General features: G+C 43.5%; 2 protein-coding genes across 2 annotated transcripts; one reads left to right on the top strand and one right to left on the bottom strand.

Annotated features, from left to right (window-relative positions):
- Positions 1 to 1,902: 1,902 nt before the first annotated feature.
- On the top strand, positions 1,903 to 10,578 carry itih2 (inter-alpha-trypsin inhibitor heavy chain 2). Its single transcript, XM_071523111.1, has 21 exons — positions 1,903 to 1,998; positions 2,546 to 2,578; positions 2,945 to 2,983; positions 4,538 to 4,710; positions 4,797 to 4,901; positions 5,006 to 5,168; positions 5,275 to 5,382; positions 5,491 to 5,619; positions 5,751 to 5,867; positions 6,063 to 6,231; positions 6,406 to 6,531; positions 6,830 to 7,011; positions 7,102 to 7,287; positions 7,782 to 7,921; positions 8,062 to 8,234; positions 8,468 to 8,593; positions 8,712 to 8,825; positions 9,109 to 9,307; positions 9,901 to 10,073; positions 10,235 to 10,346; positions 10,431 to 10,578. Exons 1-21 carry the CDS (start codon positions 1,903 to 1,905, stop codon positions 10,576 to 10,578), a joined length of 2,811 nt encoding a protein of 936 aa, XP_071379212.1.
- A 348-nt stretch (positions 10,579 to 10,926) lies between these two features.
- Positions 10,927 to 14,621, bottom strand: kin (Kin17 DNA and RNA binding protein). Its single transcript, XM_071523113.1, has 12 exons — positions 14,392 to 14,621; positions 14,201 to 14,295; positions 14,055 to 14,098; positions 13,837 to 13,959; positions 13,079 to 13,263; positions 12,922 to 12,970; positions 12,441 to 12,492; positions 12,233 to 12,353; positions 11,969 to 12,106; positions 11,771 to 11,870; positions 11,587 to 11,687; positions 10,927 to 11,224 (listed from the first exon to the last, which is right to left on the bottom strand). Exons 1-12 carry the CDS (start codon positions 14,503 to 14,505, stop codon positions 11,162 to 11,164), a joined length of 1,185 nt encoding a protein of 394 aa, XP_071379214.1. The 5' UTR covers positions 14,506 to 14,621; the 3' UTR covers positions 10,927 to 11,161.
- Between the last annotated feature and the right edge of the window lie 1,370 nt (positions 14,622 to 15,991).

The following is a 15,991-nucleotide window of genomic DNA, read 5'->3' as shown; positions in this document are numbered from 1 at the left end:
AAGACAATTGGTGAACAATTGGTGTTGAAAGTGAGGATTTTACTATCATATGTTACATGATAGTAATATATATATGTAAAACATATTCAGGGTCACAGCCCTGAATATGTCAGGGCTGACCCTGAATATTGATGTATGTTTCTATTTTCACTCTTTGTTTGATTTTAAGTTGTAACACTTTTTTTTTTAAAGTAATTAAGACATGACTGATTTTTTTTTACTTTTGATTCTGATTTCAAAATAAAACACCAAAAACCTTCTGTCAAGTCAACTCATACATTCACAGGAAAACTCAATGTGCTTTACACGCAAAAATAATGAAAAATAGCAAAAACGTTTTAAAATAGCAGAAATAACAAAAATAAATATATATAAAATGTGATAAAAAAAATACACATATAATTAAAATATGTATATATAGGTACATATATATATACACACACATACATCCACATACACACATACAGCTATGTATACATGCACACAACGTTAGTTGAAAGCTTGGGAAAAAAGGAAAGTTTTGAGCCCAATTTTAAAAGAGCTTAGAGTTTTGGCACATCTGAGAAAATCTGGCAGGCTGTTTGGCCGGGGGCGTAGTGACTAATGGCAGCTTCACCGGATTTTGATTTTACTCTAGGAACAGGGAAAAGGCCAGGCCCAGGTGACCTCAGAGGCCTGAGTGGTTCATAGGTTAAAAGCAGGTCTATTTACTGCCTTATAGAAAAGCACTTGAATGCGTGACAAGTCTTATTTATGACTTGCAAGCAAGAAGCTGGAGTTTACGAGGTGCACATGAAGGCAGCATGACTCTCTGCCATTATAATAAGGCCTAGTTGAGCATCCATCAGTTAGCGGGCTGCTGACCCCACTTCCCCTAACCCTAATGTGAACCAGCTCTGTGGTGCAATTGCCAAACCAAAAAATGTAACTCTGAATTAATGCAAAGTTTACCTAGTTAATTATTGACATAGGAGAAGATGATAAGCAAAGAAGAGGAGATAAACAAACAAAAATAGTTTTTAATGGCTTTAAGCCATTGTTCTTTTTTTTTTTTCTAAATTGCAAGTACAAAGTATAAATAAACACTTCAATAGCCTACAAAGCAAAATATTCAATCAGAAATGCTATTGCAAATCTCTCTCCTTAGCTCTTTTTCTTTCCTAGCACTTTGCTCTTACATGATCATTCTATGGTCATAGGATACATATAGATACTAAGGCCGTGACCTTTGAACCCCTTATTTCCTATCTAAATTCAGGCAGGAATTGGATCTTATTGCACTAATTGTAAGTCAGTTTTGAAAAGAGCGTCATCTGAATGCCCAAGATGTAAAATGTAAATAGAAAAAAAACAAAAAAACCTAAAAAATCAACTTTTAACCATTGTACTATGAAAGGGGGAACATAAACTTCAACACAGTTAGGCTTACGTTGGCGCTATCTTGTGGACATAATGCAACATTACAGCCAATGTCAACTGATGTCTGTGTGTTTGTGTCATAAAAGCATTTTTTTTACACTGAACAGCTGTAGTACCTTTTAAAAAGCTGTAATGTCTATGTAAGATCTATGGTCGTATATTGAATGCAGCCCATTACATTTATATCAGAGTCACAGCTCTTGAAACAATGTCTCTGTCAGGATCTGAAACTGTGTTTAATCTCAACCTGAATGGCCCAAATGTGTCCTATTTACCCTGCCCACACTGCAGGTCAAGTTTCAAAGTTTCCTTCTCCTCTCTGGGTTCTGTGAAACACAACAAATATTGACTGGGGCCAGGAGTCGATCAGTTTAGTGGATTTTAACCCTCAGCTCGGGCTTTGCTGTGTTTCCAGGAGGCTCCTGGCAGAAGGACCGTCTCTCCGTGCTGCTTGTATCTCTGAGGGCTTCCAGGCCTGGAAACATGAGGCGTCTGCTGCTGCTGCTGCTGGGGCTGCTGGTCTCCCACCAGAGCCATGGCTTCGAGTTCATCATAGATGGAGAATGGGAGGGAGAGACGGTGAGTTGGATGGTATTAGCAGGGATGGAGTGGAGGGTAAACCCACTGGAAAGCTCAGTTTACGCAGCTTTTTACTTGCACAATAGAGAGCCACTTTTTTAGGCTGGCATACATCTCATTGAGTTCAATTCATTCATCATAGTGGTATCAAACTGGGACAAGAAGAAGAAAACAAAAACATAAATCAATGCTGTTCTGAAAATCTTTTTTGTTTATATTGGAGGTTGTTTGCAGTATGATGATCACCAACTGACAGTTCTAGTTTACCCTTTTTTATTTACCACTACATCACTGATTATTATGGAATATTGTTATATTTGCATTAATCAAACTGACATCAGTTATATGTGACAACTTCTTGTTGTGCAGTCAATGCTTTTTGATCTAAATCATGTCTGACTACTGTGTCTAAGTGAGTCACATGACATTATTCCCCCAGGTTGATGCTGTAAATGTGTCATGTTGCCTGGTTAAATAAGGGTTTTAAATCTGTCTCTATTGTTTTAATGATCAACGCCAGTACAAATAACTTCCTTTCTTCCACCAGTCAGGTTTGCAGGATCATCGGGAACGACACAGGGTGAGATGTTTTCCTTCTTTTGACGCCAAAACAATGTGACTTTTAATCTTATGCGCATGTCTAATTGTATAATACATAGCATGGAAGCATGAATTGTGGGTTTGCTTTTGTCGTCGATGTTGCAATAGTTGCAATCATTGATCCATGAACTGCATCACACTGATCACACACTCATAATGGTGTCAACAAACAGATTAAGTCAACACTAAGCATCCCATGTGGCCAGTAACCCACTCTGATTCTAATCAAACTCCGTACATCATCTCCAACTTGTGAATAACAGCAGTTTGTGATTCATTATCTTCTCTTAGAGAGTGGATTGAGGCAGTGTGAGGCTGATGACTTGTGTGTGTGTGTGTGTTTCAGAGAGCGATATTGACCAGCGAGGAGCAGGAAGACTTTGAGGTGCGTCTCTCCGCTTGTTGTTCAAGCCCTCTCCACTGTGACAGAGTTGAACCTTATCTAATAATCAATGCGCAGCTGTTTGAAGAGATTCCTGTGACTGACAGGTTATTGACTTCGCTCTCCGCTAATCCTGCACTGGTTTACTATACTGCCAAAAAGCAAGTCTGTCTTGTTTTAAGTAAGAAATCAAATCAGTGGCAGAGTCATGTGAAGTGCATTAAGCCTATTTCTTAGTTCAATCGAGTCATTCAGTTTATTTGGCAGTGTTTTATGAGTAGTTTCCTATATCAGCTTAAACTATGACAAGATCAATTTCAATTTAATATAGCTTTGAATTATGGGGTAAAATGAAGAGATGGCTTTTTTTCTCCATGGGTGATGACGTCATGACTGTGCTGCCATTTCATTATATTGTTATTACTATTGAAATATTGATGACGATGAAATGAACAGATACATGCAGTGCTCAGTTCCATGTATAATGCATATAAAAAAAGACATACACAAGAGAAAACAAGTAAAATCCAATGCACAATACAAATTGATCTGTGCTGGATTTGGAATGGGGTGGGGTGGTGGTGGGTGGGGGGTCATGCCAAATATAACAGTACTTCAGTTTCTCTACATTTAAATGTGCCATGACCTCCACCGCTGAGCGTTTATGCGATGGTTGAGTTGTGGCTTTCTGCTTGAAAAAGATTATCCATCTGGCTAGGAGTGTGGGGAAAGCCATGACTTCTTCTTGAGTTGCAGATAGTGAAATCTCATCAGGGGGCTGCCCCAAATATCACTGTGGTAGGGTCAGGGCTGATCTCCCGGTCGCAAATGTAAGAAAATGTGCTGGAAGGACTCAACTGAGGACACTTGTCCTCAGTTGCCCACATATGGCCAAGGGTGACTGGGACTAAATGGCATCTAGAGCAGGTTGGGTCTAGTCCCAGATATAACCTGGCAAGCCTGCTGCTAGAGAGATATAGTCTATGGAGTACCACCTAGAATGCCTTAGTCAAGTGCAAGTCAATTCCAAGACCAGGTCCAGCTGAGTTCCAAGGTGCGGTCCAAAAGGGGTCAAGATCGAGTCAAGACCAAGACCAGAGCAAATCAAGTCCTATTCAAGACCAAGACAAAAATAAGCAATAAATGTTAGTGCATGTCAACAAAGACGTAGATCTATCTCCAGGACTTCTGTATTATTCCCTTCAATTCAGCTACTCAATGCATAGAATTTTGACTAATCAATGCATAGAAGTTTGAAGACCATTACATACGTCACACAGGTTTAATCCCTTATCATGTCGAGTCCCCTGGGGCAACTCTGGCTTAAATTGTTTGTAGCGCTGGGGAGAAAAAACATCAGGGCGGACCAGGTGGAAAAAAACATATCTAAGAAAATTTGTAGGTAGGCAGGAAAAAGTCAAAGACGTCAGAAAAGTGGGCTGGAGACCAGACTCGAGACCGGACTGAAGTACCTCAGCACTGGAATGAGATCTCGACACCCTAGTTCTGCTCCCATTGCTTGCCGGTCCCTCACATGTTCTGTCTTCGCTCGCACAGGCTATCCGGGGAGATGACATCACCGTCAAGAGCTACAAGGTGGAGAGCCGCATCACGTCGCGCTTCGCCCACACCACCGTCAGGAGCTCGGTGGTCAACTCCGGCTCCAAAGCCCAGAGCATCGGCTTCAACGTCCAGATCCCCAAACGAGCCTTCATCACCAACTTCACCATGTGAGCCATGTTCCCAGTTTCAAGCAATTCGTTCTACAGAGCGTGAGCGCACACTTCTTCTCACACCAATTGTTTCCTATGTGTAGGAACGTGAATGGGATAACGTTTGTGGGCTCGGTGAAGGAGAAGACGGTGGCCCGGAACTTGTACGCCCAAGCCAGGGCCAGAGGCAAGGCAGCGGGCATCGTCAGGTATTGGACCAGCCTCTTGGTTTAGGTCTATGAATCCTACGTAGATCTCAATAGGGTTTCATCCCCTGATTCTGCAAAGATACTGAAATTATTCTGCTTCACAGGGCTAATTCCCAGGACATGGAGACCTTTAAGACAGAAGTCCATGTTCCCCCTGGCAGCAACATTGAGTTTGAGCTCCACTACCAAGAAATGATGCAAAGAAAGCTGGGTTTCTATGAGCATTCACTACACCTGCAGCCTGGAAGACTGGTGCCACAGTTCCAGGTGAGGGGGCCATGATATATATGTGTGTATGTGTGTGTGTGTGTGTGTGTGTGTGTGTGTGTGTGTGTGTCACTCAGCAATCACCCCTGACCCAGTCTCTCTCTAGGTGGATGTGTACATCTATGAGCCGAAGGGCATTACCATGATAGAAACACCAAACACCCTCGGGGAAATGTATGCAGAGCTGATCAGACGTACCTCCTCCAAAGACAAGGTAACATAATACACTCTGTTTTGTGTGTAGCTCCTTACTTGATTGTATGCTGGGAATCTGAGCATCTAAATGATGTGTGTATGTGTGTGTGTGTGTGTCCGTCCCCAGGCTCATATTGTCTTCAAGCCCAATCTGCAGCAGCAGAGGAAGTGTGAGAACTGCACTGACAGTGCTATAGATGGCACCTTCACTGTCAAATATGACGTGGAGAGAGACAGCAACGCTGGGGAACTACAGGTATCACACACTTAACAGTACAGTGTACAAACTATTTATTCAGGCGTTTAATATTGCACACGGCTCTTTAGTGATTATGGTTGAAACAGAATGGAGATAATTGTTGCTCAGGCTTGCATTGTTTCCTCAAGGTCTCTGATGGCCACTTTGTCCAATTCTTCGCTCCGTCCAACCTCTCGCCCCTTCCCAAAAACATTGTGTTTGTCATCGACGTCAGCGGGTCAATGTGGGGGGTCAAGATGAAGCAGGTAAGTGCTCGTTATCCCAGTAAGTTTACATCTATACGGAGGTCTGCGCACTTTGACCCCGCCAACAGTGCTCCCTCTCCCTTTCTTTCCATCTCACGCATTCCTCATCCCTCCATTGTAAAACACTGCCATCATGTGGCAATTCTCCAGAATGCATCTACCGTAATTCCAAACTGCTGACTCCCCCTCTCACAGACAGTGGAGGCCATGCAGGCTATTTTGGATGACCTGACCATAGACGACCACTTCAGCATCATAGACTTTAACCACAATGTGCGCTGCTGGAGCGAAGAGCTGGTCGCCGGCTCCTCCATCCAGATCGCAGACGCCAAGAGATACATCCAGAGCATCAAACCCAACGGAGGTGAGACACTGTGGGAAGAAAAGGGGGGATGCCACAGGAAAATGAGAAAATAATATCCTTTATGGGCATGTAGAAGACGTGGAAGTCTTTGGATGCTATGATGACCAGATGAAGTAGCTGATATCAAACATCTGCCTCTGTTCATGACTGGCTTTTATTGCCCTTTGACCCCAGGCACCAACATCAACGAGGCACTGATGAGGGCGGTGCAGATGCTGGTGAAGGCATCCAATCAGGGGCTGATCGACCCCCGCTCCGTCTCCATGATCATTCTGGTATCTGATGGAGACCCCACTGTCGGTGAGACTGACACACCATATCCCATATACAGTATTAAAACATTAAGGCCAAGATATTAGACATGGAAGATGAAGGGTTGGTTAAATCACTGTTTTCCAGTCAACTGGTTGGCTATTTTAGATGCTTTTTGAAATTATATTATTTTTGTATAAATGTGATTTGACTAGGCAAGGAATTCCACTCTAGCAGCCCTAATTTGATGATGATGAACATTGCCAGTGTAGAGTATAATTAACGTGTTGTCAAGGTCTCACTACATGCATATCTGTCTCCACCCTCTTGCTCTCTCTCTCTGCAGGAGAGATCAAGCTCAGCACCATCCAGAAGAATGTGAAGCGGGTGATGAGGGAGGAGTTTTCTCTCTTCTCACTGGGCATCGGCTTCGATGTGGACTACGACTTCCTGGAACGTATCGCCATGGAGAACAGGGGCATGGCCCAGAGGATCTACGCCAACCACGACGCCGCAGAGCAGCTACGGGTATGACGACACTGAGGAACTTGAACTTTATCTTCATCACCCTGACTTCCATAATCATCTCATTCTTCACCTCCTCCCCCCTCCCCCCAGAGGTTTTACAGCCAGGTCTCCGCCCCTCTGCTGAGGAGGATCACCATCCAGTTCCCAGAGGACTCGGTGTCGGACATCACCCAGAACCGCTTCGATAAATACTTCAGCGGCTCGGAGCTGGTGGTGGCTGGGAAGGTGCTGCCCTCTGACAGCAACACCCTGACCAGCTTCACCACAGCGTCTGCCGTGAGTAACACACACACTCACTACCACATGTTTGTATCACTATACCTGTGAGCACCTTCCATTGGCTATATTCATTCCGTAACCCCCAAAGGAATATAGCAAATTGTGGGGAGATTGTCCAGCTGGACAACTTAACCGTTAAGTGATGAGAACATAAACACCAAAATCATTCATGTTTCCCTGGTAGATCATTCACTCTGGTGCTCCATGCTAACACTTTAGCATACACTATGTTGAGTGATAGTAGGCCACTAGCATTATCTCAAAATGTATGCAAAATATGATAGAAAAATTATGTACTTAAGCCACGCCCTTACCCAAATCCTAACTCTAAACTAGTCCCTTGTAGAAGTGAGGACTGGCAAAATGTCATCACTTTGGAGGATTTTTCTCATCTTTCTATCCTTGTGAGGACATTTGGTCCTCATAAGGATAGAAGTACAAGATCACACACTAACACACACACACACATCCCATCCCACCTCGTCCTCCAGGCTCGTCTGGATCTTACCCTGGAGACGGAGACCGACACCATGGAGCTGGACACGGAGCTGGCCAAGCAGCAGCACTCCTTCACGGGCTTCGCCAGGCAGCTGTGGGCCTACATCACCGTCAACCAGCTCATCGCAGAGAGGTGAGAGAGGGTGGGGACGGTACAGAGTGATAGAGCGCTGCATATGTACATACCTGAAACATATGGAGGCACTCAAGCAATCTAAAGGTTCTACTGTGGGATTGTCAGTATTTAACTGCTGCAGTGTGGATCTCCTGCAGGTCTCTGGCCCCAACAGCTGCCAAGAAGAGGAAGATCACCCAGAGGATCCTGACCCTGGCTGTGGAGCACCAGTTCGTCACTCCTCTCACCGCTCTGCTGGTGGAGAGCGAGGAGGCCAAGGAGAGGCTGCTGGCCGACTCCCCGAAGGACCCCAAGCACGGCTGCTGTTCAGGTGCTGAAATTGACATATTAGAAACATACTTCATAGTAAGATTTGAGGGCTTGACCGATATGGGTTTTGAGAGCCAATATGGATGCCGAAACTGCATCATATCCATCATATCAGAGGTGGATGACGTTGATTTGTTGATATCCGCTTTTCAATAATAGACCAATATTGGCCTGATATATCTTTCCAACCCTACTTCATCCTATCAATAACTTGCACAGGATCAGGAGTATCAGCGGGATCGTCGTCTGCTTCTCTGGCTCCGGTGCGGGTTGTGTACCAGCCTCCACCCTGGGTCCAGATGACCACTCCTGCCCCCCCGAGCCAGGCTGAGGGGGCCCTGCCTGAACACATCACCATAGGTAACACACACGCACACACACACACACACACACACCTTTGATGACTACCACAACATCATGAAAACTATTAAATGTAAGCAGTACTCAGTACATAACAAGCTGATTGTTTCTCACCCAGTGGAGAACGACCCCCACTTCATCGTCCACCTGCCCAGAAGCAACATGGACATCTGCTTCAACATCGACTCCGAACCCGGTCATATTCTCAACCTGGTGTCTGACCGTGGAACAGGTACTGTACTGTACAAAATGTTAAAGTCTTTTGAACAACTCTCTACAAAGTATTTTTGGCGGGAAATCTGCTGGATTGCTTTATGGCACAAAACAGGAAGAGGGCGCTGTTCTTCCAGAGCTAAAGCTTTCAGAGTTTCTGGTAATGGCAGATGGTGGGACAAGTGAAAAGTCGATGGAAAAAATCACTTCCAACATGTTTGCACCTTTAATGAGAAAAACATGAATAATTGAAAAAGTTCATACTTGATTCTTCTGACCAACCCTCCTCTCCTGTCCTGAAGGTGTGGTGGTGAACGGTCAGTTAGTCAGCTCCAAGCAGATGCTGGGGAACAAACTGAACACCTATTTTGGCACCATCTCAGTCTACTACCAGCCGGAGGGGCTCAGCCTGGCCATCAGCACCCACAGCATCGCCATGACCGACGGCACTCACAACCATTCCTTCACCTGGGGGGCCACGGCTGACATCATACAGGACGGGTAACCATCACACCCTTAACCACATGATAAATTATGAGGATACATTATAAGCAGTGATGTAGTGGTAAATAAAAAAAACCTGTTGCATCTTCAGAAAAAAACAGAGATGGGACAATTTTCTCTGTTGTAGTAGCCCCAATTTGTTATTTAAGCAGACAAGTGTATTTTTACATCATTTTTTTCTTATAACGTGTGTTATGAATCCAGCCTATAAAGGTGGGTTAACTCAGTTTAGGTGTATTTACCCTCCACTACATCCCTGATAATAAGTTTAAGATATTGGTGATTTCATGTGAAGTGGATTATGGAGTCACAAGGTTTTCATGTTTTAACTTCAAATGAGGGATTACATGGTCCTCTACGGGTTGTGAAAATTGTAATCCCTTGGTAAACCCTTTCAAAAGAATGTATTTCTTAGTTCCCAAAAAGATGGTATTTTGGAGATTTTCAAACAACGGAGATATGGAGATCATAAATTAATATACTGTAAATACCACCAAAAAGTTAAAGTTAAGTGTATTAATGAATTGTAAAATCTCAGTGGGATGTATTGTTGGTACATTGGGTCATTTTGTAATGTCTCTGTGTTTCAGGGTGAAGATTGCCATAGTGAAGGACTCTCATGTCACCATCACAATAAACGATAACATCAGGGTGATGGTGTTGCTTCACCGTGTGTGGAAGAAACATCCGGTCAACGTCGACTTCCTTGGCATCTACATCCCCAATGACAACAACTACTCCTCCCTGGCCCATGGACTCATAGGTACGTCTCTGATTAAGGTCTTTGTCTGGTAAAACCGTATGCTGTCACTCCAAGAAGCAGCAAATTGAGTGAGGCCCAAAGGAAAGGGGTTTTGAAGACTGTCGATACTGATATTTTTGGATTAAAGCTCATATATTCAATATGTATGTGTGACCTCCCAGGGCAGTTTTCTATGGAGCCTGAGGTGAGTGTGTCTGACATCCACGAAGGATCTGACCCTCTGAAGAAGGAGGCCACTATGGAGGTGAAGGGCAACAGGCTGGTTGTCACCCGGTAAGTCGAGCTAATAACACACACACAAAAATTATTACTGAACAAAACAATTGGATGCTAATACCAGTGAAACTTGTGCGTCAGGGGCTGGCAAAAGGACTACAGGCGCGATAAGAAGCGCGGCTCGGACGTCTACTGCTGGTTCATACACAACAGCGGGAAAGGCTTCATCGACGGCCGTTACACCGACTACATCGTCCCGGACCTCAACAGCTTCCTCCCGACGCTCTGAGCGGCCGGCGGCAAGGCGCACGGGACCGAGGAGGCGGGAACGGGGAGAAGCAAGACACAAATTAACCAGCGCCGTGTGCTGCTATTAGGTTCTGGGTGGGAAAAGCCTTAATGAAATGTTACAACTATTTGAAAGGGTGAGTGGAAAGAGAAAAAAAAAATCGGATTGAGCCCAAAGATGTGTAACTGAAAGATGCAACGTTGAGCGATGTATACGATGTGCCACTGAGTCATGTCAAGTCAAGTCATGTGTAACTTCATTTTTTGATTTTTGTTTGTTCTCCAAAAATCATTTAGTCCTACTGTTCCGATTATTTTTCAAAGAACACCAGAAGTTTCTTTTGTTGTATTTTATTCAAGAGAAATAACACACCTGAATTGTTGATCGACTTGAATACTAATACAGAATAAAAAACATTAAACAAATCGTAACTTGTACTAAGGTCAACTGTGATAACGCCATAGGAAATGCATTGTGGGATATGTATATACAGGTATACAGGGAGCCAAGGGGAAGTAACTCTGACACAGTAGAGTCCCTCAGCCAGCAGGCTGCTGACATGTAAACAGGAAGGATTGCTGGTTCAAGCCATCTTTGAGAAATCCTCATAGGCGACGCCCTCAACTCTCTTCCCTTTCATTCGACCCTGAAGACGAGATGAGAAAAAAACAATATGAATATGAATACAGCAAATGGGGGGGAATAAACCCAATGCAACCATGTTCACTAAGTCAAGAACTTCTTATATACAGTACATCATGTGCAAGATGTACATAGAGATCTGGTATGTGGATCTGGTAAAGTATTCACATTAAAAGACAGAACAGAAGGCCATACATATGTACAGAAACTGTCTAGACTATTCACCTTATATATATTCAATTTACAGATGTAGACAACAAACCTATTAATAAACACAAAAACAACACATAACAGGCTCCATATATCCATCAGATAGCAGGAGACAGAAGTGTAGAAACATAGATCTGGCTGCTATTTATTACTTACAGAGTCGAGTGTGAGCGTGGCGCAGAAGTTCTTCTCGTCTATCCCGTCCAGCAGAGCCTCTGTGTCTCTGTACGGCCCGTTCAGAACCAACACCCGTTTACCTGCAGGGGGGGGGAGAACACGGTTTTAGGTCACAGGTTGCGAAGGTGGATACAGAGAGTTTATTAATAGTCTCACAGTTTACCTGGTGCGGGAATGACGGTCTCTACGTGACTCTGGTCCAGCTTCAGTTTGTCTCCGGAGTTGATCATCCTCACCATGGCCGTGTATTTGTCTCGCACTTCCTACGGTTAAAAGATCCACAACTATTCGCATTATCAGTCTCTTTTCCCCATGCACACAGAACCCCCCTTGCCCCAATATAGAGTAAGAAGCCTATTACCTTGATGACGGCCTTCTTCTTGTGGTACCTCTCTCCCAGCTTCTTGGTGACGACTTTGACCACGATGTTGGGCTGCAGCCAATACTCCGTCCTGGCCGACTGCTGCTGCTGCTGCTGCTTCCTCTTCCTCTCCTCCATCTGAACACAAACACATCGCCGACGGTTCAGTACGCTAAGCCGCATCGAACACAGATAACGCACCCGGACGCATACAGAATCACAAGCCGTCCTCAGACACAGGACTCGCAAGAAACACCGCCCCACCTCCATGATCTCGTCCAGCGCAGATTTCTTCTTCTTCTCGCTGGACTCGGAGCCGGCAGGCGCGTCTTTCCTCTTGGAGGAGGACGCTGCTGCTTTCAGGGCGCTGGGACCCAGCGAGGTGCTAAAGGGAGCGACAGACAGATAGCGTCATTATACCCGTCTGATGATTGTGCAGCTCAATTAACACCCTGCACAGGAGCCTCTCTACCTTGGTTTTGACGGGCCAGCTACAGAGGAACAGGCGCCCATGTTGAAGACAACTGAAAGAAAGAAATGACATATATTATATATATATTAGGGTGAATAAAAACACAAACTAGGCTTCTTGCAAACGTGTTGCAATTTACTTTGTTGAACAAAACTTTCATAGACAACTTTTAAAGGTCAGACAACATGGAAGAAATGTAATTCTGTATAAATGAGGCTAAATTTAGTCACAATTTTGACTAGAATTATGAAAATCTTGCATAAATAACCTCATTCATTAGGCAATCCACACACACACACACACACATAGTTTTAAAAGATTGGAGGACAAAAACACCTGCCAACATCGTTCTTACAATCATCTTTAGGCAATTTTAGTGCTTGTCTGCAATTTAACAGGTTTATATATTTGAGAACAAAGGGCAATGTGACATTTTTAAGAGCCATTGCTCCAAAAAAACAAAACAAAAACAAAAACAAACCTTTTTCTTCTTCACTCTCTCGCTTGAGCTCTGTGAAAACTGGAGCTTCCTGGGGAACACAATACAGAAAAACATTGTTTAATGGTGCTAAACAGTATGGCATGAAGTTTAGGTGCCAGACCCCACTGTGATGCGGTGATGAGGTTTGTGTACTCACGTCGGGCTCCTTGCTGCCGCGGCCCCTGCGGACCTGCTCCTCTATGAACTTGGCGCTCCTCTCCTCGTCGTCCAGGTCCTGCCTCTTCTTCTTCTCCAGCTCCTCCTGGCGGCGTATGGTCTCGGGGTCACGGTCGATGTACTGGATGTACCAGCCTTTAGGGGTCTCGTCCACCTTACACAAACCTAGTGGTAACATTAAACAGAGACCACACATTAAAAATCACCTCTTCCAGCTGAAAACTTGACATTTCTCCCTATTGCTATATATTAACAAGTAATTAATTAAGTAAAGGCAGTGAAGGCTGTCTGTACACACTGGTAATGTTTCACACAATCAGGTATAAAGAGGTATGTGGGCTGATTGTGTTTGGATGATGGGAGAGGCTTTAGTTTTTACTAAAGAAATACATTATATTTTCAAAAAGGCATTTGTTTTGTCTTTTAAGATTGTTTTTTTTTTTAAGTGTTTTTTCAACTTAGTTTGGTCCTACATGATGCATACTGTGCATAAAGTTGTATGTCAGTCAAGAAAGGTGTTTCTATTCCACAGATAGATCTAGTGGGTTTAAATCCCTGCCTACAGATGTTTGCAGGACCTTTCATTTATACACTTTTTACTTATATATCATTAGCCAGTGAGTGGTGCTCTTCTCAAATTTGTTTCCAAACTCGATGATGCGGTGGAGAATGGCAGGAATGCAGCGTGTAGTCTTATATTAGTGGTGGGACACACACATGGAAACACTGTCAGCTCACCTTCTTTGCCCAGCCACTTGGTGAAGTCGGTGAGCGTCTCCCACTGGGTGGAGTTCATGTGGACGTGCTCCCGGTCGCTGATGTACTCATTGTAGACGATGTTGTTGTGCACGCGCTTGGTCCCTGCGGATGAATGAGGGGCAAAGGGAAAAAAAATAGTTCCTCAGTATTACTTCACTTTTAATGCAGAAAACTGTTGTAACAGCGTCCAGTCTCACCGAAGCGTCTCCTGATCAGCTCCAGAAAGTCACTTTTGAACTCCCTAGGAAAGAGGGAATAACAATAAATTTACTCTGTGAAATGCTAACGTGCTTTTGTTTTCATAATATTAGCCTATACCTCGTAACGTTACTACGGCACTCACTCTGAGAAGTAGTCCATGAACTGGTTTGGGTCTTCCGAGGCCAGCAACAGCTGTCTCTGGTGGGACTCAGACATGCAGTGACATTTGAATCCATTCTGTGAACAAACGGGAAGGAGAAAAGTGTTCAAAACAATATCTAAACGAGTTTAAACATAAAATAACAGAACTTTAACGGTTAAAAAAGAGCTCACCTCATCTCGGCATTGTTTTTGACACATCTGACAATACCATCTCAACTTTTGAAGACCTTTGGATTTTATCCTGTTGCTTATTGCCTTGGGACTCAGAAAATCGGCTTTCCCCATTCCGACCAGCTATAATAAACATAAAAAAGAGGCAATAAATGTTATTAATATAAGTCAATTTTAAGAAATTTAGCGCGACCCAATGTGGGCTCCTCGGCTGAGATAAACAACTTCCGTGTGTATAGCGTCATAACATCGCGTATGCTTTAAAACACGCGATAACTTCTGCTGCCTTCAAGGGCTCCTCGTATGCTCCAAGATCCACGCTACCGAGTGCAACTTGTCGCGCATTCAAGTGCATTTTGGTTGGAGGAGAAAATGCTTATCAGCCAGAATAAACAAAAGTATATGTGTGAGAATAGAATAAAGAGTGAAAATAGAAACGTACAATAATATTAATGATTTACACGTGCGCAATGACATATTGTTCTGCTAAACAATAACATACTGCATAACATGCACCACTGTTAACATAACAAAGGGACCGAAGATAATTATGCAGTCAACAAATTCAAATAATTGCATAACATAAACATTTTTGGCTCAACAGACGGAATGATTACAAAGAGAAGAGATTGAAGTTGGACAGATACTGTGGATTTTCTATTTGCAATCATATCATTTATAGATTCCATATGTTTTTTCAATCGATAATAAATACACCGCTCAATGCCTGCTGTGGTTGGCTATATTAATTAATAATAATCACATGAAGAGGTGCTTTTACCCACTCAGTTTGTGAGAAATGTGATATTTTTTTGGTTCGTTCATGTGACTTCAATGTGTTTTTACGATATTTGTGATAGTACTTGAAGGCAGCATTCCTCCATTTTGCCGCTGACTTGCGCCTGCGCAGTCCTGTGTGTCTGACCTTCATAGAACTAACCATGTTCGCCAGGACCAGCGCGGTGGGTGTTTGTCCCACAATGGTAAAGTTGATTTTGAATATATAGCCAACATTATTGAGTTGTATCTTTTTCTGTATTTAATTCAGGTACACCATTAGATCGAGTCTGTAAGTTGTAGTCGCTGATAAACCCAGTTATTGACTGCAAGGACGTGCTAACCTGCAGGCCGCGGCTAATGAATGACAGCAGTGTGCTGCAGAGGGAATGGCCAAGTTCAGTCAGCTAAGCTAAGCTAACGCTAGCTAAGCTGACACTTACTTGCCTAAACGTTATGACATTGTGTTAGTAGTGAGGTGACGCTGGATAAACGTGTTTTCAATGCAAGATTATGATCAAATCCCTTCACTACAGTGTCTTAACACACAGTCAGTGCAATATAATAATTACCAAATCCTTTTCTGTCTGTTAGTACTCTGTGTACTACCCGGCTAACTGACGTTAGCTAGCTTGCAGCGTTAGTAACTTAGTAAAATGGCATTTCAACATCAAGCTTCATATTTCTCTTTAAGTTCAGTTATAATAAGCTAATGAGAAACTTTTGCAATATGACGATAATGCCTGCAGCTAACGCTCCAAGTTAAATGCATTATTTCTGTTCGCAGTGGGCAGGTCAGGAACATGGCTACCTTGAAGGACAG

The sequence above is a fragment of the Centroberyx affinis genome, unplaced genomic scaffold (genome assembly GCF_046629955.1).
Source record: "Centroberyx affinis isolate AG114_WGS23_722 - 3 ecotype Tasmania unplaced genomic scaffold, CSIRO-AGI_Caff_v1 ptg001065l_1, whole genome shotgun sequence".
In the NCBI taxonomy this organism is placed as follows: Eukaryota; Metazoa; Chordata; class Actinopteri; order Beryciformes; family Berycidae; genus Centroberyx; species Centroberyx affinis.
The sequence above is the reverse complement of the archived record's forward strand: the minus strand, read 5'-3'. Positions and strand labels throughout refer to the sequence as shown.